The 23,640-nt window shown below is 47.9% G+C and overlaps 1 protein-coding gene across 12 annotated transcripts in view; it reads right to left on the reverse strand.

Annotated features, from left to right (window-relative positions):
- Smoc1 (SPARC related modular calcium binding 1) overlaps nucleotides 1-23,640 on the reverse strand; it is a 157,033-nt gene that overhangs the window by 80,616 nt on the left and 52,777 nt on the right. For 9 of the 12 annotated variants that reach the window (XM_071607923.1, XM_071607921.1, XM_071607920.1 and 6 more), the window contains exon 2: nucleotides 1,628-1,720. The exons of the other annotated variants lie outside the window; for them this stretch is intronic. In XM_071607923.1, coding sequence (XP_071464024.1) covers nucleotides 1,628-1,720 — 93 coding nt within the window. The remainder of the gene's footprint in view (nucleotides 1-1,627; nucleotides 1,721-23,640) is intronic. 12 annotated transcript variants of the gene reach the window in all.

A 23,640-nucleotide genomic window follows, 5' to 3' on the forward strand; every position in this document is an offset into this window, starting at 1 on the left:
CTCCCCAAGGGAGGAATTTAGTGGTCACTTCTCCCACCCAGCCAGCTTCCCTCCTCCGCTCTGCCCCCCATAACCATGGGGATGACAGGTCAAGACCCATGAGGGAAAGCTGTCTTTCACCAGCTGCCCCTGGTGGGAGGCCGAGGGGGTTGATGAGTTTGAGAGAAGGACTGGGACTTGGGTCTAAAGAGAACCCAGGCTTCAACTTACACCAACCACATCTGCACCCCCAAACCCACAGCCCATGCCAGCCTTCTGGAAAGGTGGGTACACATACAGTATGGATCGGGTCATCAAATTTCCAAAAGATGAAGCATTATTCTAAGTGAAGGACGCCAGACTCAAAACACTACATGGTACATGATTCCCATTTCTATGACATTCTGAAAAAGGCCAAACTAAACAGAAATCAGATCAGTGATTACCAGGGACTGGAAACTGGAGGAGAAGCCTAAGAGAATGTTTGCGGAGGGGATGGAAATATTCCTAGTTATGGTAGTAATTACACAACTATATAAATTTATTAAAATTTATAAAAGTATATACCTAAGAAGGGGAATTATACCCCATGCAAATTATATCTCAATAAACAAAAAGAGAAAAACATAAAACACAAAACTAAAATAATAATTCCAAAGAATGTCTGCTTTGAAGGGCCCATCAGACCCACACCCCTCCCCATAGGTACTCAGAAAGGTTTCTGGACACGTCCTCCCCCTCCCCCTTCAGTTACAAGGCACTACGCTAGGTGCATTTCGGGTTATGAAAATAAACAAGAACACAGGCCCTGCCCCCAAGAGCTGATCTAATTGCAAAGACCGTCGCAGGGACAGCTAACTCCATAGGGGCTGCATATTTGAAACCAGCAACCAGGAAGCAAATCCTAAGTTTCCAAAAGACAAGAGAATAAAATATGTGAAAATGGGATGCTGGGAAGCCCAAGAGGGGAGATAGCAGAAGCTAAGGCCTAAAACTGAACAGAGAGGAGGGGCGGGTTGGGGAGGGAGGGAAAAAGAGGCATCTATTCAGCCAAGAATTGCTGGGCACCTAGGACGCCCCAGGGCTGGGCTGCATGCTGGGGACAGAGCAGCTGACCCATGTTCTGTGGGTCAGAGTGAGAGGTTAATTCAGACTGGAAGGATCCAGGAGGATTTCTAGGGGATAGAGCTAGAAACTGGGTCATGAAGGATTTCTAAAAGTAGAAAGAGATGTGTAAAGGTCATTGTAAGCTACAGTCACAGTTACACATGAGTGGACAAGGGAACTAATTTCAAAATACAGTTTTGAAACTACCATTTATGGAAGAAGTCAGGGTTTAGGGCTAGGTTGGGGGTGAGATCATGGAGGGTCTTGAAACCCCACGTCTTTTTTTTTTTTTCTTTTTTAAAGAATTGGCAGCCAGTGAAGGAAGGAAAGGGCAAGATCAGACCTGAACTCCAGCAGGGGAATGAAAGACAGCAGAGGGACTGAGTGGGAGGATCTTATCCCTGAATATGGACAGGGGAGATGAAAAAGAGGGGCCGATTCGGGTCAAGGAAGCGGCTGGGTGTCCCAGGTAATGAGCTTGGCCACACTGCAGACAACGAGTCGAGCAAACCCAAGCCCATCAGCAACCCCCAAAACCTACCGCTCGCTGCAGACAAGTGACAACAGAGTCTCGGGCACATGGAGTCTCAGAGCCTGACATGCCACCTTCTCCTGGGAAGCTGGTTACCCCGGGCTGAAAAGCAGATAGATGCACCAGGTAGTCTCTGAAGTCATTGGATGAACTGAGACAACTGAGGACCTATCTATCCTGCTATCTGCAGGAATTGGAATGGTTGCAACACAGCCCTGTGGGACTTCTTTGAGGCCAGGAAGGGAAAACTGGGATTCTATAAGCATGCATCTCATTGAACAAGCAGGGTCCTACTTAACCGCCCTTGAGCTCCAACAGGACCTCAAACCTATTAATCACAGGCAAAAGCTTCTATTTTTATTACCTGTTAGTACCCTCTCAGTCACTTAATACTAGCCAAAAGAACTCAGAAAGCAAGAGCTGGGAGAAAGTCATGTGCCCACCCCTTCCTCAAGCTTCAAACTCTGCCACCAATGTAAATAAAAACTCTCCTCACTCCAAATGAAATAAACAGAGGGCTCTCCAGAACCCAGGACCCAGATTTTTCCAATCTTCTCAGCCCACTAGCACTGGGGAAAAAATAAAGACTAATTTGATGGTATGACCAAGAAGCAACAAAGTCTTGTACTTGGGGTACATCCAAGAGGCTGTGAATTATATGAGGGAGCCAAGACTTTTAGGGGTGCAGAGGTAAAGAGGACAAAGGAGTTTCTAAGTGCCTGTTGGTTCTAAGGGCCACACCCTTCATCCCCATGACACACTCGTTGGGTAATAAGGGATTGTTAAATTAGCACTTTCTCTCCAGTTGGCAGGAACAACATATTCCGTATTCAATCAAGGTTAGTGGCTCTTTCCAAGGTTATCCTGACACTCCTACAGGTCTTCACAGCAACGTGATCCAAGTCTGCTGTGAGCACTACTAAGAACAGAAATATCTAACGTGTCACTGAGCATCCTGGCTGGTGGCCACAGGTCCAGATACTCCTTCTGTGCCACCTGTCCCTGCTCTACCATACTCTGTCCCATCATCACTAATATGATTTCGCACCCAGTGACATGGGACATGTGTTTGACAACTCAGGGACTGAGGGAGGAGTTTAGATGGGGGTAATGACTGGAGGGCATGACGGGTTGGTTCCAATTCAGCTGGGTCCTGGATAGTGATTGAGCCCCTCTGGTTAGAAGAACAAGATCCTGAAATAGACAATATTGTTTCCATAGGAGACTTAATGAGATTCTAGGCAAAGTAGGAAGCATTTGAGAGATTCAAGATCCTTTGAGAGATTCCAGGTACTCACAGAGAGCTATTTCAGGGCCTGGGTGACAAAGAGACACAGAAATGAGACAGGGCCTTCTCCCCATCTCTGTACGAAGCCCAGCACTGCACTGGCACCTGGGCAGCTTTGGCAGCAGCTGGACACAGTTCCACAGCCCAGACCTGTGTGCCTTCACAATGGGCACTGCCAGCCATGAGTTTCCTTTAGGCAAAGGGGAAATGTATGACGAGTCTGTGGAAATAGTTGAGGCACCACAATACAGGGACTGAGGGGAATAACTAGTTGAGCAGATGAGGGTGTTGGAGTCATTGTAACTTGACAGAAATGTAAATGTGGCGCCACTTTGTAATCACAGACAAGAGAGGCCAGTTATGAGAACAGTTGCTGAGGTGAGCACAGGTGAGCGGTCAGCAGGCTGTGGAACTCAAATAGGCAAGCTCAGGCCTGAAGGAAGGACTCACAGAGCCCAGTTGTAGACCCAGAGATCCACTTTCCACCAAGACTACACTGGAAACAGCCGTGAGGCTTCCGGGCTGGTCAACACAATACCTCAGTTCCTCACAGTGGGGCCGAAATAAAGCTAATAACACTCAGCCCAGAGTCAGAGGGAGAGTTTAGCAGGGGTGGGACTTGGTTCATGTCCCAGACAAAGGGCTGATCAGCTGAGCCTGTTCCTGAGCAGAGGCATGCAAATGTCCATTGTATGGACATAGGATACACGTGTGCCCACACATGCTCAGAAGAGTCCTTAGGAAGTAATATTTGCAAAAACAATTGTGTAGGGGACTACGGCTGTGGCTCAGCGGTAGCGCACTTGCCTGGCCTGTTTGAGACACTGGGCTCAATTCTCAGCACCGCATATAAATTAAAAAAAAAAAAAAAAAAAGTCTATCAACAACTAAAAATATGTTTAAAAAAATTGAATGGAAGTCTTAGTTTTTCTCTGTCAGAGGTACACTTTGAAATCACATATAGCTTCCAAAGAAGGTAAATGGAGACCCTGAAGCCTCATGCCCACTCACAAAAGTCACAAAACAGTTTTAGTCCCTTCCACAGTGGGCCAGTTGCGCTAGCTGGGCTCCTACCCAACCACTCACAACAGCACCAGCCCAACAGGATCCCGACAGGTAGAGAACCCAAACCCACTTCAGAAACAAGCAGTTCACCCTGAAAGACAAACTCTGATCTTGGCTGGTTTCCCTTCTCATCCTGCTAAGGGGCTGACTTTAGCCCTCACAAGCCCACTGTTTCGGATTCTTGGTGGTATTGCTGCTCATTTTTGGGGCCTTGGAAAATATCTGTCTGCTCACACACTGTGCTGGGGGCCCTTCTGCACTGAACCATCTGATCCACACAATGGGCCCCAAAGTAACCTCACAGAGCCCACCCATGGTAAAAGACCTCCATGCAATTCCCAACACAGCAGGAGGAAAAGTCTTACACCCTCCTGCCCCTGGGAATTATTTCCTGGTTCTATAACAAGTAAATAGAGCAGCTAGTACACTTTCAATGTCATGGGATTATCCCAAAGAAAAAGGGCATTGTAGTGCCCATTTCACTCAGGCAAGATCCCACGGCACACACACCTTCCAGTATGGACTTGCGCGGTGCAGCAATTTATTCAGACAAGGGAGATAACAGAGGGGGAAACGTTTGATCCACAGCACTTGAGGAAATCCACTCCCCTACAGCCCTAAGCCCTGGGGATGAAGCTGAGCAAGTACAGATGAAAACTATCAGAAGAGGAAATCCCAACCTCGCTCTATCATGGTGCTCTGCTGGGGCCGTGTATGTTTAAACCACGTGTTTCCTTTTATTGCAATCTCCACTGTCATCTTAAGACCCCGCTGTACTGGTGCCCAGCTTCAGATCACCAAATACACGAGCGCCAACGTGCACACACGTGAGAGTGTGCATGTGCACACGCACACACCAAAAGCCCTTCAAAGTCATTTATAGACAACACAGAAGAAGAAACAGTTTGGCCCACGTGGAACAGCCCTGGGCCATGTAAAACCTGCTGCCATCCGACATCTGCAGCTGAAAATCCCCACTGCGGAGCTCAGACAAGGATTGATTACGGCTGTCCAGGGTCCCGAGCTCGGCTTACCTCTCACACAAGTGTGAGGCTGTTCTGAGCAGGAGAGAAACCCTGTTGACCGAAACTGGACCGAGGAAAAGCAAACAAAACCATGTCAAATTCTACAGGCAGGAATGGGGGGGTGGGGAGGATCTGTGGAAAACCAAATCAAACCCCCTCCCGGGGGAAAGAAAGAATGAGTCTTCCATGTTCTAACCCTTCTAGTTCCTGAGAAGAGAAATCAATTTTCTTTGAAGTCTCAAAACTGGATTTTTGAGGGTCTTTGTTCTGTGCATACAGCCTGAAGGTTCACACTGCCCTCCAGCACGGGCTGAGACAGCAGGCTGGACAGGACATTTGCCTTTGCACTTAGCAGGTCCTGCCTCTCAAGAAATCCTGGGGAAGCGAGATAGCAAGGGTAGGTGGAAGCTGCTCAGCACAGTCTGCGGGCACAACAAGCCAAGCTGCCACTCCCAAGGATCCAGGCTTTGCAGCTTTCTAATGCTGGATACCATATCCACAGGGGCTCAGGACTAAAGACTTCAGCCCAGTCTCCAAAGGGTTCTCCAGACTGTTTTTGAACAGGAAAATGATCACAATATCAAGTTAAATAAAACAAAAGCTGAATATCAAACATACATATAAATGCACACATATACACAACACATACACATATGTATATCTTCCTTCCACCCAGAGAGGAAGAGAGGGGAGTGGAAAGACCAAAGAGAAGAAATACACCAAAATGTTCACAGTGGATTTCTCTAACTGGTAAGAATACAGGTGGGGGTTAGATGCTGGTCTGAATATGAGGTGTCTCCCAAAAGCTCTAGGAATGCTCAGAGTGAAATGATTGCACTGTGAGAGCTGGATCCTAATCAGTCCCTCTAAGTACGAATGGACTGACAGGGTGGTAATGTAAGCAGGCAGGGCATGCTTGCAGGAGCTGGGTCAGTCACCGACTGTGTGCCCTGGGAGGGTGCATCTGCCCAGCAGCCCCTTCTCTCTTTGCTTCCTGGCTGCTGGGAATGGAGCAGCACTCTGCCACCATGCCCTTCTCTCACGATGTTCCTCTTCACCCTGGGCCCAGAGCAAGGGAATTGGCCCACCATGGACTGGGCCTCTGATACCCTGAGACAAAGTGAACTTTTCCTCCTCTAAGCTGTTCTTGTCAGGTGTTTTGGTCACAGCAATGAAAGGCTGACTAACACAGATGAGACTGGTATTTTTCTTCTCGCTTATCTTTAGTTTCCAAGTTTCCTACAACATATCCATGGTACAAGGGTGAGGACGAGAAGCCCACACAAAAGTCCAAGCAGATTGACCCAGACCTGTCTCTAAAGAAAGGCTGCATGCACATTTCTACCCTAAAAGCAGATGTCACCTCAAGGTCACCCAAGGCTGACAGCTAATGTCCCACCCAAGGCCGAGGACTGGAAGGTTACGTCCCTCGTGAAAAGCAAGGGGAGAATGCAGCCTTGGTTTTTCGTTCAGAAGTCTGAGTTTCCTGTTCTGGTGCATCACTCATACAGCTCTCAAAAAGATTAGCACGGGACCATGTGGCATCCTTTCCAAATGATGTCATTAGCTTTGCAAGGCCCAGGTGACCTCTTGGGCAGCATCTATCCAGGCGTCAGCCTCCTTCTTGCATGGTCTCCCTCTTCTGTACAGAGGCAGTCCCCAGCCTTCTTTATGGAAGTGACTCTGAGCCTCCCAATGGGGATGACCCCTAATCTCCCAATCCAGGGCAGGGTTGTGATAAGGTCTGCCTACAGCATTCAGCAGCCTTTCAGAAGCACATATGTATCTGCTGTATCTGCCACTGGACTAGAGGGTGATGATGGGTGGTAAATATGTCATCAACTGGGGGATGGGAAGGGATAAAAATTCACAACATTAAAAATAAGATCTCTCAGAGCTCCAGTTCCAGGTATGAGAGGAAAGCAGAAGGCTATTTGCTCCCCATTATTCCTGGAAGATGCCCTTGGAACAAAAAAAAATTCCTTCATTTACTTCCTTGCAAAATAATTCAAAGCCTGCAAGGAAGTTTCACATCCTAACTCTTTAATTTGCCTCATTGATTTGATAAGTAGCTCTTAACCTCTCTCTGTAGGCCAGGAACTATACCGGGCACTGGGTACACAGTCAGAAGCCCTCGTAAGTTATAATGAGTCTCTACAAGCTTCACATTTATACTTCATGGGACTGGGTCCTTGGTACCAGTAGGTGACAGGGTCAGATCCAAGGCACAGACTTCAGAGCAAGGCTAAGCTAAAGCATCCACTATAGCAGCATATTCTTGTGGAGTTACCACACAGATGTCCCCAACAAAAGACATTTCCATTCCAAACCCAATCCAGGAAAACAGATCAACTCTAAAAAGAGCTCAGAACGTTAGCTGACAGTAGGACTTGTGGGGCCCCCAGGTCAAGTCCAGGGGTTGCTCGAATTTACCAGAGTAGTCAAGACTGCCTGGAAATGAGGCTGACTTGCCTCCCAGCCCAGTCTCCAAGAAGACAGGGCTGAGGGTGATGTGTGCAGGAGTACCTGGCCCTTCACAAGAAACTATTCCTTCTACAGAAAAGGACAATTTTTAAATTTCCCTATTTTACCTTGACATCCTCCCAAGTCCCTAAAGCATCTCTGAAGATGATACTTTGGATTCTCCAAGCCAGAAGGAATCTGCTGGGGCCTCAGTACCCACCAGAAAACTGCCCACCACCACGTTATCCTTCAGGGCAGGAGTTCCAAGGAAAGCGATGGCACTTATCCCACCTAGACTATGAAACAACTAACTCATCTAACTGCACAGCTGGAATTTCAAAGCATGGTAAGAGGGAGTTGGGGAGGAAAAGGTCATTACTAGAAATAAAATGTTCAGGAGCTCCCTGTTAGTGCATTCCCTCTTTGTTACAGGCACAGGGTTAAGTATTTTAAATTATTTTAATCGCTCCTGACAACAACCTGTACCATCATGTTTTTCATCCCACTTTGCAGATGGAAAAACTGAGGCTCAGAAAAATCAAGCAGTTGCTCATGGCCACAGAGCTAGAATTTAAACATAGACCTATGACTCTGTGGTATCAAGACATCAAGGACCAAAGAAACGTATAAAGACCCCAAAGGAGCTAACCACCCCCGCCCCAATGCAGCTTTAGACTACACAGGACTCAGCAATTTCAAAAAATTCAGTCTAGCCAGGGACAGTGGTATACGCCTATATCCCAGCATCTTGAGAGGCTGAGGCATAAGGACTGCAAATTCAAAGCCAGCTAGCAACTTAGTGAGGCTCTAAGTAACTCAGTGAGACCCTGTCTCTAAAAGGGCTGGGGATGTGGCTCAGTAATTGAGCAGGCCTGGGTTCAATCCCTGGTTGCAAAAAAAAAAAAAAAAAATTGATATGGTTATATTCTTGCATAATTACGTAAAGAAAAGGAAGATTTCTAATAACCCTACCAAACACATTCTCACTTCCTCCCATCCTTTCCCTTAAAAAAAAAATTTAAAAATGGGGGCAGGAGGGTGGTAGGAAAGAATAGGACCAAGCAAAGATCCTGAGCTGTTCTCAAGCCAGAGCACAAGGACCCATCCGTAACTTTCCAAGGGACCCTAGACTTCTGGCTCTAGTCTGGCTCCACTCCCTCCTTCCTGCGCCTCCTGAGTGGACTGGGTATTGCTCAGTCTCTCTGATGATGAGAATATGGAGGAATTCAGAATCGACTCTGCCATTCCATTTCTCATGCAGGGGAGAGGAGCTGTCCTCATCCAGGGATCAGAGCAAGGGAGGGGGTGGGAGACCAACTCAATACCCCACTTGTCAATCAGCTATGACACTTTTAACATAAACCAGACCTGAGCCTTCGATGACACAGCAAAGAAGGTGGTGCTACTTGGGAAGGTCCTCTGTGCCAGGGCAGGTGTTGAAAGCTGGAAGTGTGGCCTTTTAGTGAGTCAGAACTGAGGCCCAGTCCCCAGGCTGAAGACCACTGCTTCCCTCTCTGAGCCTTGCTTTTATCATCCATTAAGGCAAGGAAGTGTAAGAGTCCTGGTGTCAACAGAAGAGTGGGTCAACACAGGAGGAGTAAATGTTACTATATTATTATTTCTATCACTCACTAAATCAGAGTTCTTCAAACTGGGTTCCATAATTCAACTCTTACTGAAGTCAGCAAAGGCTCTAGGGACTGGTGTGCCAACAAAGCTAATCTTTGGATATTTTGAGAAATAGTGAATTTTCTTTTTATTTTAATCTTTTTTATTTTCTGATTTCATATTACAGTCATTTCCATCCACATAAAGGACCATGGCAAAAAGAAGTGGCAACTATTTTAAGTTCCAAAAAAATTTAAATTAAAAAACAGTACAACTGTTACTAGCCATAGTACAAACTGTCTTTTATTTGTTTTGCAGTGATGGCAATGATGACTATTTTAAATGAGAAAATAATGTTATCAGCCCCACAATTACCATCCTGAATCCTTTTTTAAAAACTTGTTTCAGTTGTAGATGGACACACTACCTTTATTTTACTTATTTTTTTAATTTTTTTTAATATTTATCTTTAAAAGGTGTAGATGGACACGACACAATGCCTTTATTTTTTTATGTGGTGCTGAGGATCGAACCCAGTGCCTCACACATGCTAGGCAAGTGCTCTACCACTGAGCCACAAGCCCAGCCCCTGTCCTGAATCTTACAGTAAGTACATATCCCTACCCTACACAGTCACTGTTTATGTTAGATCTTTCCAATGAGGATCGGTGGCTTGAAGTAAAAGAGTAGGATAAAAACTTTACTTTGGGCTGGGGGTTTAGCTCAGAGGTACAGGGCCATGAGGCCCGAGGACAAGGGTTTGATCCTTAACGATACTTCAAAAAAATTTTTTTTAAAGATGTATTTTGCAACAAAATTTCATTTATTTATTCATTCATTCATTGGATTTTGCCTGTGCTGTTAGATAAAACTCAAAGAACCATCTCAATTTCAAGTGTTGCTTCTCACACCATGATGTCATCCTGCACCTACAAACCACTAAAACTCTCTCCCTTCTCACCTCTGAGAATAAGATTTGATTTGATGTAGGAAGGGCTCTTCGTAAAGTCTGAACACTGCTGCCTGGGGCTGGCTGAGTCTTGGACATCTTATCTCGGAATTACTTAGATGCCTTTGTGGGGTGCAGGAGGTGACAGAAGCAGAACAGGTGCCATCATCCCCCCAGCCCTTTCTGCCCTGACCTGGTGGCCTTTGCTCTGCACCTTCGCCCCAGTTCATCACGGGTCCTGGGACTGGTCACCAGGAGAGGTTGCCACTGCCCTGGCCGCGTCTGTGTGTCTTCCGGCACAGGGTTGGTCCCCAGGCCCACAAAGCCGCCTCTGAATGAATAGAGCAAGGGCTGCCGCTGCGTGTTTGAACAAAGACTGAATGTGCCTAATCCGGCCATTGAGAGCTGCAGAGAGGGCTGCACCTGTAAGAACAATGCTGCATCTGAAGCCCCCGGTGGCACCAAAAGGTCCCTGGGCTCCCCCCACCTCCTTTCCTCCTGGCCCCTTTGTGACTGTCTTTGTTCCTCACCTTCACCCTCCCTCAGCCCGCCACGGCAGCCAGACAGTAGGAAGCATGCTGGGCTGCAGGCAGGGACAGGGTCTGGGACAGCAGAGCAGCCAGTCACCTGTGTCACGGTCCAGACTCCTGTGTGGCTGCGACGTGTTCTGCTGCAAATCACACCCATCTTTATGAAAGAACCAAAGTCCCACCTCCTCCCCCAGTGGGCCATTCTGGTCGCCCCTGGGGGCCCCCACATCTCCAGGTGTATAGAAGCACCCTGGCCAGAACACCTGTGTCTTCAGAAGCAAGGGCACAGTGGGGACGAGGGCACTGCCGTTCCTCTGGGCTGACACCACACAGCCCACCAGGCGCCTTGCTGCAAACTGGGGAAGAGCCGGGTTTCGGGCATCAGAATGGCAAAGCCACTCTGGCTGGGGACTTCCGGCACAGGCAAATGGCTCCATGGCCCCAGTGAGGACGGTGTCCCCTCCCCGCCCGGCTCCTGCTTCCCTTCTCCTCCCACCCCTTCAGTCACAATCTGACTCAAGCTGCAAAACAGGAGGGGAAAGAAGAGAAAGCCCTGAGCCAGTGACAAGAATCAGGAGGAGGAAGGCAGAATCCAGCAGAAAATCTGGAGTCCTTCAGCTGGACATTCGAGTTTGGCATTTCTCTCTCTCCTCCCCCACCTTCCTCCACGTGAGCCTCTCCTCACCACCACCACCACCTCCACCACCACATCCCCCTTGGGCTCTGGAGAGCTGCCTCTTGTTTTCATAAACAGTATAAGATCTAGTCTTGCCACAACCTCCCTCAGTGGTCCTTTCTGAACAGCTGGCCGCTTGCTGCAAATCCTTCCTTAAATCTAATCCAAATCCCTCATGCTGCAGTTTAAGCTTATTTCCTGTTGATCAATTCAACAATTATTTCTTGAGTACCCTTTTGAGGCCTGACCCAGGTCCTGCCCGGGGCTGCCAAAAACTACGATCTGGCCCCTTTCTTCTAGAAGCCGACTAATGGGAGTACTGCACTGCCTGCCTCATCAGCTGTCTAAAGGATGGGAGGCTGGAGGGTCCTGATGAGGAGCCTGCAGGAGGGAAGGGACTGGGCTGCTCCGGAGCCCATCCAGGCTCACAGCAGACAGGAGGGAGGTCACATTGGCTGGGGTACTGGGGAGGCGCACGGATACTTTGGGACAGCAATCTCAGACCCATGGGTATTTTTCAGGTAGAAAAATCACTTCACAAAACTGCTGTTTTGGGGTCCTTATTCAAGACACAGGGGTAGAACAGACCCAAGGGGAAGAGAATACACATGAGATAGATAGTTAGAAGGCACTCGTTGGCACAAATCCAAACGTGAGGTGTCGACAGGGGCCTGTGTGACCCAGTGGCAGCGGGGATGGAAAGAAAGCATCAATGCAGAAAATGGTTGAGTGGAAGAGTGTGGAAACATCTCCAGGTTCCAGCCCACTTCAGTAAATGCAATGAAACTGGGTCACCTCCTGCATTCTCTGCTCCAGGCCAAGAGTGGCTTTAGGCCCGGGGGTTGGGGGGATGAATGTCCTCGCCTGGGAAGCCAGCTTCAGAGGCCAGCAAGCTCCTCTCCAGACAATCTCTCCAGAGGCCCAAACCCAGAGACTCCCTGATCCCTTCTCACGTCCCGAGGGGCCCTTCTTCAGAACCCCTACTCCTGAAAGTCCAGCCCAGGACCCGACTGCTATTGCCCACCCAGAAAATATGGCTGGAACCAGCCGTTGTTACTCTGCACTCAGTCGCTTTGCCTTTCCCAAAGCCACAGTTCGGCTCAGGCAATTGAAACGTCCCTCGAGGGAAGACATGGTACTCCTCACCCCAGAGCACCTCCCTCAAGCTTCAGACATGGTTAAGGCCCAAGGCAAGTGGCCCACAGAGCTCTCAAGCAAGGGACCCAGCACCGACTGGTGGCACCACAGTTCAGTCACTCAGTAACCAGCTAGAGATGAGCAGAGTGGGCACGGGCACCACCAGGGGTACAGTCGCCAGGGGACAGAGGAACGGAAAACAAGAATGACCCAGAAGCAGGGTAGCAGAAGCAGGTGTGGACTTTGCAGCCTGCCCCGTGGTGGACTTGAAGGTGGGGGCTGCTTCCCCCGGCCCTAGCCCCACTCTCCACTGGCATGAGCCCAATCCATCAAGTTCTACACCAGACCTACCTGAACTTCCAAAAAAGAGGCTGGTCCTCACGTGGCCCCGAAAGAGGCCTTCGCATAAGTTCTCCTCTGTCAGTCTCAGGCCCCTTGGGCTCCCTCCTTCTATCTCCGCACCAAAAAATGAGCCCTAGAGAGTCTGTCAAAGCCCTAGGAATGGCTAAGAGGTTATCCCATTGTGTTTACTCCAGACCCAAGATGCTGTCACTGACTTCTACTTTCCCCTCAAGAGATCATGCACCACTCTCTCCCTCCCTGGAGGCTCAGATTCCTAAAGAAGCCTCCAAGATTCAATCCTCTGGCTTCTCTGAACGCCAGGCTTAACTTTTAACTGACTTCTAGAACATCTGTCTAAAACAAACATCTCAATGTCCCGGAAATCACTCTGTTTCTCAGGCTTCTTTGTGGCCAACATAGCACAATATTTAAGAGCCTGACCTTTAGAATTGTACCAGTTCCACCACGTATTTGCTGTGTGACCTTAGGCAAGCCACTCAACCTCTCTCTGAGTCTAAGTCTTCATCTAGAAAATAATAACAATGCTGACTTCACGGACTGGTGAGATGATACTTACAGCACACACAGCAGAATACCTGGCACACTGTAAGAACTCCAGAAATATCCCTCAGGCCAAAATAGGATGGGGGAGACCGAGGGAGTGAGGAATGAAAGAGAAAGCAAATAGCATAGCTTCCTCTGGCTTCTTCCTCTGCCTCTCCGAACAGATCAGAGCTTCCGGGTGGTGCTCTGATATGGCAGGTGCTGACCAGTTTCAACAAAGCCAGCAGATGCCACCTCAAAGTCTCTTCCTGTGCAATTTGTGAGTCTGCTGCTCCTGGGGAGGTCCCTAGTTCCTGGAAGAGGTTCTCCTGAGGGATCTGGGCCCTCCAGAAAGTTGTCCCTCCAGGGTAAAGGGACTCCAGATATTGGTTCCCTCTCTTCATCCAATATCCCCAGTGTCCACTCTGCCTAGCATGGGGCGGGGGTGTTAGATAGATAGGTTTCCCCAGCCCACCCTTGGGGAATTCATGATAAAGGTGGGGAATAAGAACAAACAGAAGCAGAAGAAGCAAATAGGGGCAGGATTCAACTACCCAGGATCTGAAGAGATGTGACCTTCCTAATTCAGATGGGTAAAATGGAGTTAGAAGAAATCTGGATTAATCTACATTTTCTCCCAAAGTGATAGGAGAGACAGGCTCTTTCTTCACTTGTACCCTAAAATAAAGATCCCAGGAAGCAGAAAAAGGATTCATCAAAGAGCACCTCCAACACGGGTACACAGGAACTCAAGGCACCCAGCCACCCTACACCAAGGATCAGCAAGGTCCAGAGCTGGAGCCTCGATGGAGTCTGCAAATCCAGCTATGAAGCTGTCTGGGCCGGGCTGGACCCTCAGCCCTGGCTGGCTCTGGCTTGGGCCTCAGACACACTGAGCCTGCACAAACAAACAAGGGATTACGCTCACCCAGACTATGAGGAGACTGCATTTTTGCTTTCTGAAAAAGTTGCAATTTGCCAAGAAAAACCATCTCTGATTCAGACAAGGAAAAATCTCGAAATAAATCAGAGCCACGCACAGGCCGAGGAAGCCTGCCTGCTTCCTGGAGGAGGAGGAGGAGGAGGAGGAGGGCTGACTACAAGTCAGCCTGGCAAGCCAGTGGCCAGCACCAGCCATCTAGGTGACAGCCTGAAGCCCTGACAAAGAGATCCTCCTCCAGGCCAATCCCCCTCTGCCTGGGCCTCGGGTCTGCAGGTCCCTGGACTTGGTTCAAGGCACCCCTTTTCCCAGGCAGGAATCCCAGTGCTCAGAGCCCAGCCTCCCTCCGTCCCTTCCTGCCCAGTTCTCCAGCCGCCTTCTCTTCCCTGCACTGACCCTCACCCCCTCCTGTTTATTCCTCTTCTAGTTTCCCCCAGGGCTCCCTCTTAGCTTCACATTACAGGACAGAGGGAACTCTGCTCCATCAGCCCTGGCCGAGGTGGCTTGGAAGTCCCTGCTGGCGTCTCAGTCCTGCCAAATACTCGTTTCAGCTGTAAGCAGGCAAGAAGGACCAGGCCTGTCTCGCCTCCCTACAGAGAACCAGAGCAACGGCCAGAGAAGCATCCTGACCCCCAGCATCCCGCACCTCCTGCAAGGTTTTCCGGCACAGGTAAGAGGTTTTCCATGCATCATTTACTAAGCCCAAGTCCCTAGCCTGCCAGCCCCTTACTTCTTGAGGGATGGCCAAGCCTCTCCTGCCCAGCGTTGGTAGGACCCAGCAGGACACACAGCCAAGGCTCAGAAGTTGATGACCTCCAAAATCAAAGCCAAGCTCCTCGTGTAACACCGTGACAAGTGGAAGCCCGTCGGGAATTCATGAAGCACACTAGTCTTGTGAAGTAGGTGCAGGGGTTGGATTCCAAACTCTGGTTTGTGACGTGGAACGTGCGTGGCTTACCTGCGTCTTAGTTCCCACAACGGCAAAATGAACACGCTCGTGGAACCACTGCATAAGGAGGGTCCGAGCCAAGTGAAGTCCAAGTGAAAACCCATAAAGAATTTTGAGCCAGGCGCGGTGGCACATGCCTGTAAGCCCAGTGGCTCTGGAGGCTGAAGCAGGAGGATGGCAAGTTCAAAGCCAGCCTCAGCAACTTAGCAAGGCCCTATACAACTCAGAGAGACCCTATCAGTAAATAAAATATAAAAGGGTCTGAGGATAGATCTCAGTGGTTAAATACCTCTGGGTTCGATCCCCGGTACCAAAAAAAAAGAATTTAGAACAGCACCTGGCCCAGACCAGGTGCTGTCAGTGTTAGCCATTGTCATCATCATGTCAACATCATCATCATCATCATGGCCACATTCAGGTTCTCACAGCAACCCAGAAGCAATCCTAGGTGAATTAACTGAGGATCAGAGAGGTCAAGTGACTTTTTGAAGGACCCCATGTCAAGAGGTCATCAAACTACAACATTCTCCCCACCTTCCACGACCAATTATTTCCACATTCCATTAAAATTATTTGATGCCTATGTGGCATCCTCCTCCAGGGGCTACACCAATAATCAAGGCAAGTGTGGTCCCCCACTGGGCCCCCACAGGAGCAGAAAGTGAGAAGAACATGGTTTCTGGGCAATTTGACAGGATTGGCCATGCATGGATGGAAGTGGGGTTTAGCTTCCCCTGAGCAAAAAGCCACATGATCCTTCCTCTGCAAGGTCCCCGGGACCTGAGGCCCCAAGAGAGAAGGAATGAGGTTCAGCAGGTACCCTAACCCTCGAGCCCTGTTCTCCCTTCCTGGGCTCTGATAGCAAGTAGGGCCAGCACTCTGTCCTGTCCCAAGTCCTGGCCAGAAGCTTGAGGCGAACAGGATGGCCCAGTCCTCCCTGGCCCTCAGCACAAAATCAAAAGCAGAGCTCCAGCCTCGCTGACCAAACCCCAGGGCGGGACGGGCCCTGTGCTGAGCCTCCTCCCGGCAGGACTTCTGCTCAGGACACAATCCAGAGATCTGCCCTTAGGACGTCCCGTCACCACAATCCTGCCTCTTGTTCTCCAGAGTGGTGACCCAGAACATGGCTCATCTGTGTTTGTTCCCTGGACAAAGCTCCCAGGTTCTGTCAAGGTTCTGGAAATCCAAGTCAAGAGCCAACTGAGGAGAACGGAAAAAGTGGCCTGTGATGTTTCACCAGCTCCTTGGCCCTTGGTCCAGAGGGTTCCTGAGAGGAGCCAAGCAGGGCTCTGGGGAGATGAGGAGAGCCAGGAGGCTCCTCAGTGTGTGCTCGGCTTTTCCCAGAGTTCTCTGTCTTTCCTGGTGGTCTTCGGTACAAGCAGGAAACTGGGCTTCATTTCCTGCTCTGTTCATTGAGATAAGAAGAAAGTTGGAAAAAGAACAAACTCCCACCTACAGTGAGCCTTCTGGGTGGAGCTTGCCTGACCTGAAACAGGCCCCTCCAGACTCCAGAGAGCAGCGGCCTTCGCAGCTCTGCTTCTCCCAGGGTCCAGTCACTCGGACAGCAAATATTTGAGCCTACTAGGTGCTCGGCACGGTGCTGAGACACAGAGAGAGAGAAACACACGTCCTGCTCTCCCTTCACATTGTAGGGGGTCAGGACAGACAGCACACAGATAGAGGGTCAAAACAACCTCGGATGGTAATCTGTGATCTGAAAACAAAACAGGGTGAGGAGCCAGCAAGTGACAGATCAGGGGATGGAAGAAAGACTCCCTGGGATGACACCTGACCATACACTCACATGTCCATTTTACGTGCTGCCCATGTAAAATCTAGGCAAGATCATAGCTCCTCCCTCCAGAGCCCCCCAATCTAGACGAGGAGAAAGACTATGAACATGAAGAGTCACACTTTCCCTTACCTCCCTTACCATAGGCTACTGGCAGGAGGAGGGGAGAGGATGGAGAGGGGCGGGGAGGGGTGGGTTATTTAGGACCCAACACTGGCCCCACAATGAAGAGTTTGAATTCTCTTCCCAAGTGCCATGAGAAGGCTTTGAAGGGTTTTACAGGAAGATGACACCATTTGATACACGTTTAAAAATTAATTTACTTATTTATTCTAATTAGGTATATATGACAGCAGAATGCATTTTGATTCATTGTACACAATTGCAGCACAACTTTTCATTTCTCTGGTTGCACATGATGTAGCATCGCACCCTATGTGCAGTCATACACGTACTAGGGTAACAACGTCCATATCATTCCACCATCTTTCCTATCCCTATGCCCCCTACTCCTCTTTTTCTAATCAAAGTTCCCCCATTTTTCCCATGCCCCCACCCCCACCCCATTATGGATCAGCATCCACTATCACAGAGAACATTCAGCCTTTTGTTTTGGGGGACTGGCTTACTTCACTTAGCATGATATTCTCCAGCTGGCAAATGCCATAATTTCATTCTTCTTTAAAGCTATTCCATTGTGTATATATACCACAGTTTCTTTATCCATTCATCTATTGATGGGCATCTAGGTTGATTCCACAGTTTAGCTATTGTGAATTGAGCTGCTATAAACATTGATGTGGTTGAGTTACTATATTATGCTGATTTTAAGTCCTTTGGGTATAGACTGAGGAGTGGGATAACTGGGTCAAATGTGGTTCCATTCCAAATTTTCATTTTTTAAAAAAAATATGCACCCCAGCTATTGTGACAAAAAAAGAATCCAACAGTAGGAGGAAGGATACCAGGGCCAGGGGTGGGCGTGGTCAGGGGACGTAGGTCAAAGGATGCAGATTTTTTGTTGGATAGGAAGAAGTGCAAGGTTTTGTTGCACAACGAGGTAATAACAGAGCACCTTATTCCTGAAAATTGCTCAGAGTTGATTTTAAGCACCTTCCTCAGTGAGGTTAGCAAGTTAATGCCTATGTTCATTAGCTCAATTTAGCAATCCCACTATGCATACGTTTTTCAAACATGAGGTACATGCTAAATATATAAAATTAGCAATTGTCCATTTTAAAATTCTTTTCTGAAAAAGAAAAGAAGGGACTGGTGAGGTGGCACAATGGTAGAATGTTTGCCTGGCAAACGTTTGTGAGGCCCTGAGTTCAATCCCCAGCACCACAAAAAAATAAAATATTGTAAAAAAGAAAAGCAGGGTTAGTTGGGCTCAATAAACTCTCTTCCCCAGACGATTTCATCAAGTTGCATGGCTTTAACTGCATGCGTTGGTGATTCTCTCTTTCTCTTCATGTCATTCATTTACTTATTTATTTGGTGTTGGGGGTGTTGAATCCAGGGGCACTTTACCACTGAGCTCTATCTGCAGTCCTTTTTATTTTTTATTTTGAGACAGAGTCTCATTAAGTTGCTAAGGTAGGTCTTAAACTTTCCATCTTCCTGCCTCAGGCTCTGGAGTTGCTAGGATTACAGGTATGTGCCACTGTGCTGGGCTTTCACTGTAGTTTTTTTTTATCAGTGCCTTATCATATATAATAGTGGGATTCATTGTGACATATTTTTATATGCATACAACATAATTTGGTCAATCTCATTCCCCGGTACCTCCCGTCCCTCTTTCGCCCCTCCCTCTACTGCATTCATTCTATTTTGATGAGATCCTGGTGGCTCTCACATTGGTGCCTCTAGTCCTGGCTTCTAGAGTCCACCCTGCATTGTCCCCATGGGCTTCCATCCCCACCCCAACCCCTTACCTGCCAGGGTTTCAGAACCAATGAGCAGGAACTCATGGCCACATAGAAACAGTTCTGCAGCATTTACTCAACCATTTAATGAGTCCCACTGGGAGCCAGGCAGGAGGCTGGAAAGGAGGATGTGCAGTAAAGGTGGCTCAGAGCCTGTCCTGGGCTCACCCAGGAGAGAAATCAACAGGTGAATGAGATCCAGTGGGGATGAGCAAAGTCACAGGTCAAATTCTAGGGGTTTTCAGTGTTGCCTCTGTGCCTCCTCCCCACCCCCACCACACAGGAAAGGGCTCTAACCTCATAAGCTGACCCAATCAAGCAGCCTTCTCAAACTCTAAGGGGAATATGAATCACTGAGAGATCTTGTAAGCAGGATTCTTTCAGTAGGTCTGGAGAGGGCCCAGGGTGCTGCATTTCTTACAGCATTTATGGGGTGCCAAAGATGCTGGTCAACAGACCACACTGTGAGCACCCAGGGACCACGTTCCACCTGACAGCAATAGTCAAGGGAGGAAGTCAAACAGAGCCATGACTTTCCCCAAGAAAGCCTATTCCTGCAGCAGGAAGAGCATGACTAACGCTAGCCTCAATCCCAACACTTCAAGCAGGAGCATGTACTGTGCCTAAGCATGTAATGATGAGCACGATGAGAAGAGACAAAAAAGTAGATAACAACTTCACCACTGTTGGCTGAGCTTGCTGATTTCATGGAGGGCGCTGTACTAAGAATATTAGATGCATTTTTTAATCTATCCTCACAACTTGCTGTATCTGCACTTCTATTTCACCAATGAGAACCCTCCAGAGGTCATGCGACCAGCCCAGGACAACACAGCAAAAGCCCAGGCAGTCCTACTTTAAAGTCTGAGCTCTGTACAACAACCACCAAGCTGCCTCTTCAATGAGCTTAACGAGTATAAAGCCCAGTGACTCTAAGCCTCCTGATTCTACCAGACCACTGAGTCAGGAGAGAGGGGAGGCTGGGGCAGGCAGGAGCAGGATACCAGGTGAGGTGCTCCATGGTCGCAGCCTGCCAAGTGTCCTAGGGTAGAGAGAGGGCCTCCTTCCCTCAGGTGCCCACCTTGCCCCATCTTGATTCCAAATCTGCTGTTTCTGGTTCCCACTGCAAAGCACTAGTTAGTAGTTACCTAGTTACCCTCTGAGCCATTTGATAAAAGGAAAGAAAAAACAAAAAGCATCCGTTTGTTCTCCAGCTGGCCGATGCAGTGAGATCACCCAAGTTAAGACTACAACCCAGTCCCTGGGAATGCTATTTTATTGGAAACTCCTGGTTTGAATGCATGCCCCAATGTTTGGGTATTGGAAATTTAATTCCCAAGCAACAGAGTTAAGAGGTGAGACCTTTAAGAAGCAATTAGATCTCATAAATGCACTGATGTCATTATCATGGAAGTGGGAACCTAATAAGAGGATGAGTTTAGCCCCCTTCTCTCTTTTGTCCTCTCTTGCCCTTCTGCCTCCCACCATGGGATGAAGCAGCATCTAATGCCAGTACCATACTCTTGGATTTCCTAGTCTCCAGAACCATGAGTCAAGTAAACTTCTGTTCATCATAAATAATATAGTCTCAGGCATTCTGTTATAGCAGCAGAAATCAGACTAATACAGAAACAGAAGACTGATGAGATTCACCTTGGGTATATGCCATCTCTCTCCCTTCCCAAAATACAAAGCTCTGTAGAGATATGGGATGTCATTCATCCTCACTGCAGACCAGTACAGAGATGAAAAGAAGCCTGGCATTGTCACCAGACTGGAAGCTCCCTGAGGACAGGGAATAGAGTCTGCTCATCTCTGAGATCCAAGGACTAGGAATGTGACACACCAGGGGTCTACAATAACTACTTATTGAATTAATTGATGTTCCCTTCTGCTCTACTGGGAAACTTGGCCCAGAACAGAGAAGAATTCAACACTAAATTCGTAGTAAATAAGTAAAAATGAAAACGTGCAGCTGGGATACTGTGAGGCCTGCAGGATCTTGCCCGTGATATAATGAAAGGCCAGAAGCCTGAAGTCATGGTAGTTGTAGTGACAAGCTCTCTCTCCTCCCTGGCCCTGACCTCCCAGGACTGTGATCAGCACAGGAGGCTAGGCTCCGGAGGCCTCTGGTCAGCCCTGTGGCAGGAAATTGGTGTGAGAGAGGGTAATTCACCATCTGGGTACTTGAAGAGCCAATGAGTCACCCAGGATGATGGTGGATCCCAGGAAACCAAGCCCTACCCCTGAGAATTCAGTGCCTCACAGGAGCTGGAGTATACCAATACCCCAAGAAATCCAGCGCCAGGAGCCCAGAACAAGACTCCCCATCTGAACAGTGATTGCAAACTGACTTAAAGCATAGGCAGAATTTCCACAGCCCACCTGCAGCCCCAGGGCCTTTCCCTGTGCAGTGCCCTCTGCCCAGAGCTCTGGTCCCCTTCACACCAGACCTGGCCTCAACATGCATCTGGAAGCCCCTCTGGCCTTCCAGATCTGCTCAGAACATCTCCTTCACAGCTCTCACCACAGGGGCTACTTTCTCTTCTGTGTGTGATGATTTTATTACCTTCCTCCGCACCCCGCACCCTTACCCCAGACTGTAAACTCCTTGATGGCAACAGCAACTGTGTCAGTTCTTGCTGTCATCATTGTGACCTCACCTGGAGCCGGATCTGGTACAGAGCAGAAGCTGGGTATAAGTGTGCCAGAAGAACATTTGAATTGGCTCCAAAGGGCAGAGTAATGGTGAACAGATTGGGCAAATCAGTGGAATATGGCAGGAAGCTGTCAAGATGTGTGAGCAGGTGATTTGTGACTCCAAGTCCTTCTAGCAACAGCCTTTACTGGTCGCAGCATGGGGGCTACCCACTCACAGTGAGGACCCCCACGCCTCATCTGCACCACCTAAGTCACCTAATTTGTATGTCTGTAAAACCTACATGCAGGTGGGTGAGAGTAACAGAGCCCACACTCATCATATTGAGATCACTCATCATAAAAAAAGAGAGAGAGAGAGAGATCACTCATCATATTGAGATCAACACATTCAGGTTCACTCATTGGCACAGGGCCAACCTCAGCAAAGTCCTGGAAATCAGAGAAAGAGTTTCCACTACAGAAGAGAAGCTTTCCTGGGCTTGCAGGGTTCACTAGCACCTGTCCCCTCTGCAGGGGCATGTGCTTCTGCCTGCGGGTCAAGATCCTGTGGAGGCCATTGGTCTTGCTCTGATGAGGTCCCTTAAACTGAAAACAATCCTCAGCAATGGCCAAGGCCACCACCAAAGAGCCACATCTCTCAGGAGAGTATGGATGATGGCAGGCACCCATCTCCACCTTAAAATGCAGTGAATACCCTTCATTCCAACTAGGGTGTGTGTGTGTGTGGGTGTGTGTTATCCGTGTTAACAGGATGATTTAGTCCAGGTGTGCATTTGGTAAAAATAAAGGTGGTTACCTTTATTCAATATTGGACAATTCTTATGCAGTATAAGTTATCAAACTTACATTGAATAAAAGTATTATTAAAATATAGGGTTTTAGTACCTATTTATTTTAATTTGTTATACATGATGGCAGAATGCAATTCATTTCATATTATACATATAGTGCACAATTTTTCAAATCACTGATTGTACACAAAAATATTTTCACACCATTCGTGTCTTCATACATGTACTTAGGGTAATGATGTCTAACGCATTCCACCATCACTCCTACCCTCTTGCCCTCTCCCTTCTCCTCCCTCCCCTTTGCCCTATCTAAAGTTCTTCCATTCCTCCCATGCCCGCCCCCATCTCCATTATGAGTCAGCATCCTCATATCAAAGAAAACATTCGACCTTTGGTTTTGGGGGATTGGCTTGCTTCATTTAGCATTATATTTTCCAACTTCATCCACTTATCTGCAAATGCCATGATTTTATTCTCTTTTAATGCTGAGTAATGTTCCATTATGTATATATATTCCCAAGTTTCCCTATCCATTCATCTACTGAAGGACATCTGGGTTGGTTCCACAGTTTAGCTTTTGTGAATTGTGCTGCTATAAACATTGATATACTACTACTGTGTCCCTGTAGTAGGCTGTTTTTAAGTCCTTTAGAGTGGGATAGCTGGGTCAAATGGTGGTTCCATTCCCAGTTTTCCAAGGAATCTCCATACTGCTTTCCAGATTGGCTGTACCAATTTGCAGTCCCACCAGCAGTGTAGGAGTGTGCCTTTTCCCCCACATCCTCACCAACACTTATTGTTGTTTGTATTCTTCATAGCTATCGTTCTGATTGGAGTGAGATGAAATCTTAGAGTAGTTCTGATTTACATTTCTCTAATTGCTAGAGATGTTGAACATTTTTTCATGTTTGTTGACTGATTGTATATCTTCTTCTGAGAAGTGTCTGTTCAGTTCCTTGGCCAATTTATTGATTGGGTTATTTGTTTCTTTGTTTGTTTTTTGGTGTTAAGGTTTTTGAGTGCTTTATATATCCTAGAGATCAGTGCTCTATTTGATGTGCATGTGGTAAAAATTTGTTCCCAAATTGTAGACTCTCTGTTCACCTCACTGATTGTTTCTTTTGCTGAGAAGAAGCTTTTTAGTTTGAATTCATCCCATTTATGGATTCTTGGTTTTAATTCTTGCACTACAGGAGTCTTATTAAGGAAGTTGGGGCCTAATCTGACATGATGGAGATGTGGGCCTACATTTTCTTCTAATAGGGGCAGTGTCTCTGGTTTAATTCCTAGGTCCATGATCTACTTTGAGTTGAGTTTTGTGCATGGAGAAAAATAGAG

The sequence above is a fragment of the Marmota flaviventris genome, chromosome 2, assembly GCF_047511675.1.
Source record: "Marmota flaviventris isolate mMarFla1 chromosome 2, mMarFla1.hap1, whole genome shotgun sequence".
Taxonomy (NCBI): Eukaryota; Metazoa; Chordata; class Mammalia; order Rodentia; family Sciuridae; genus Marmota; species Marmota flaviventris.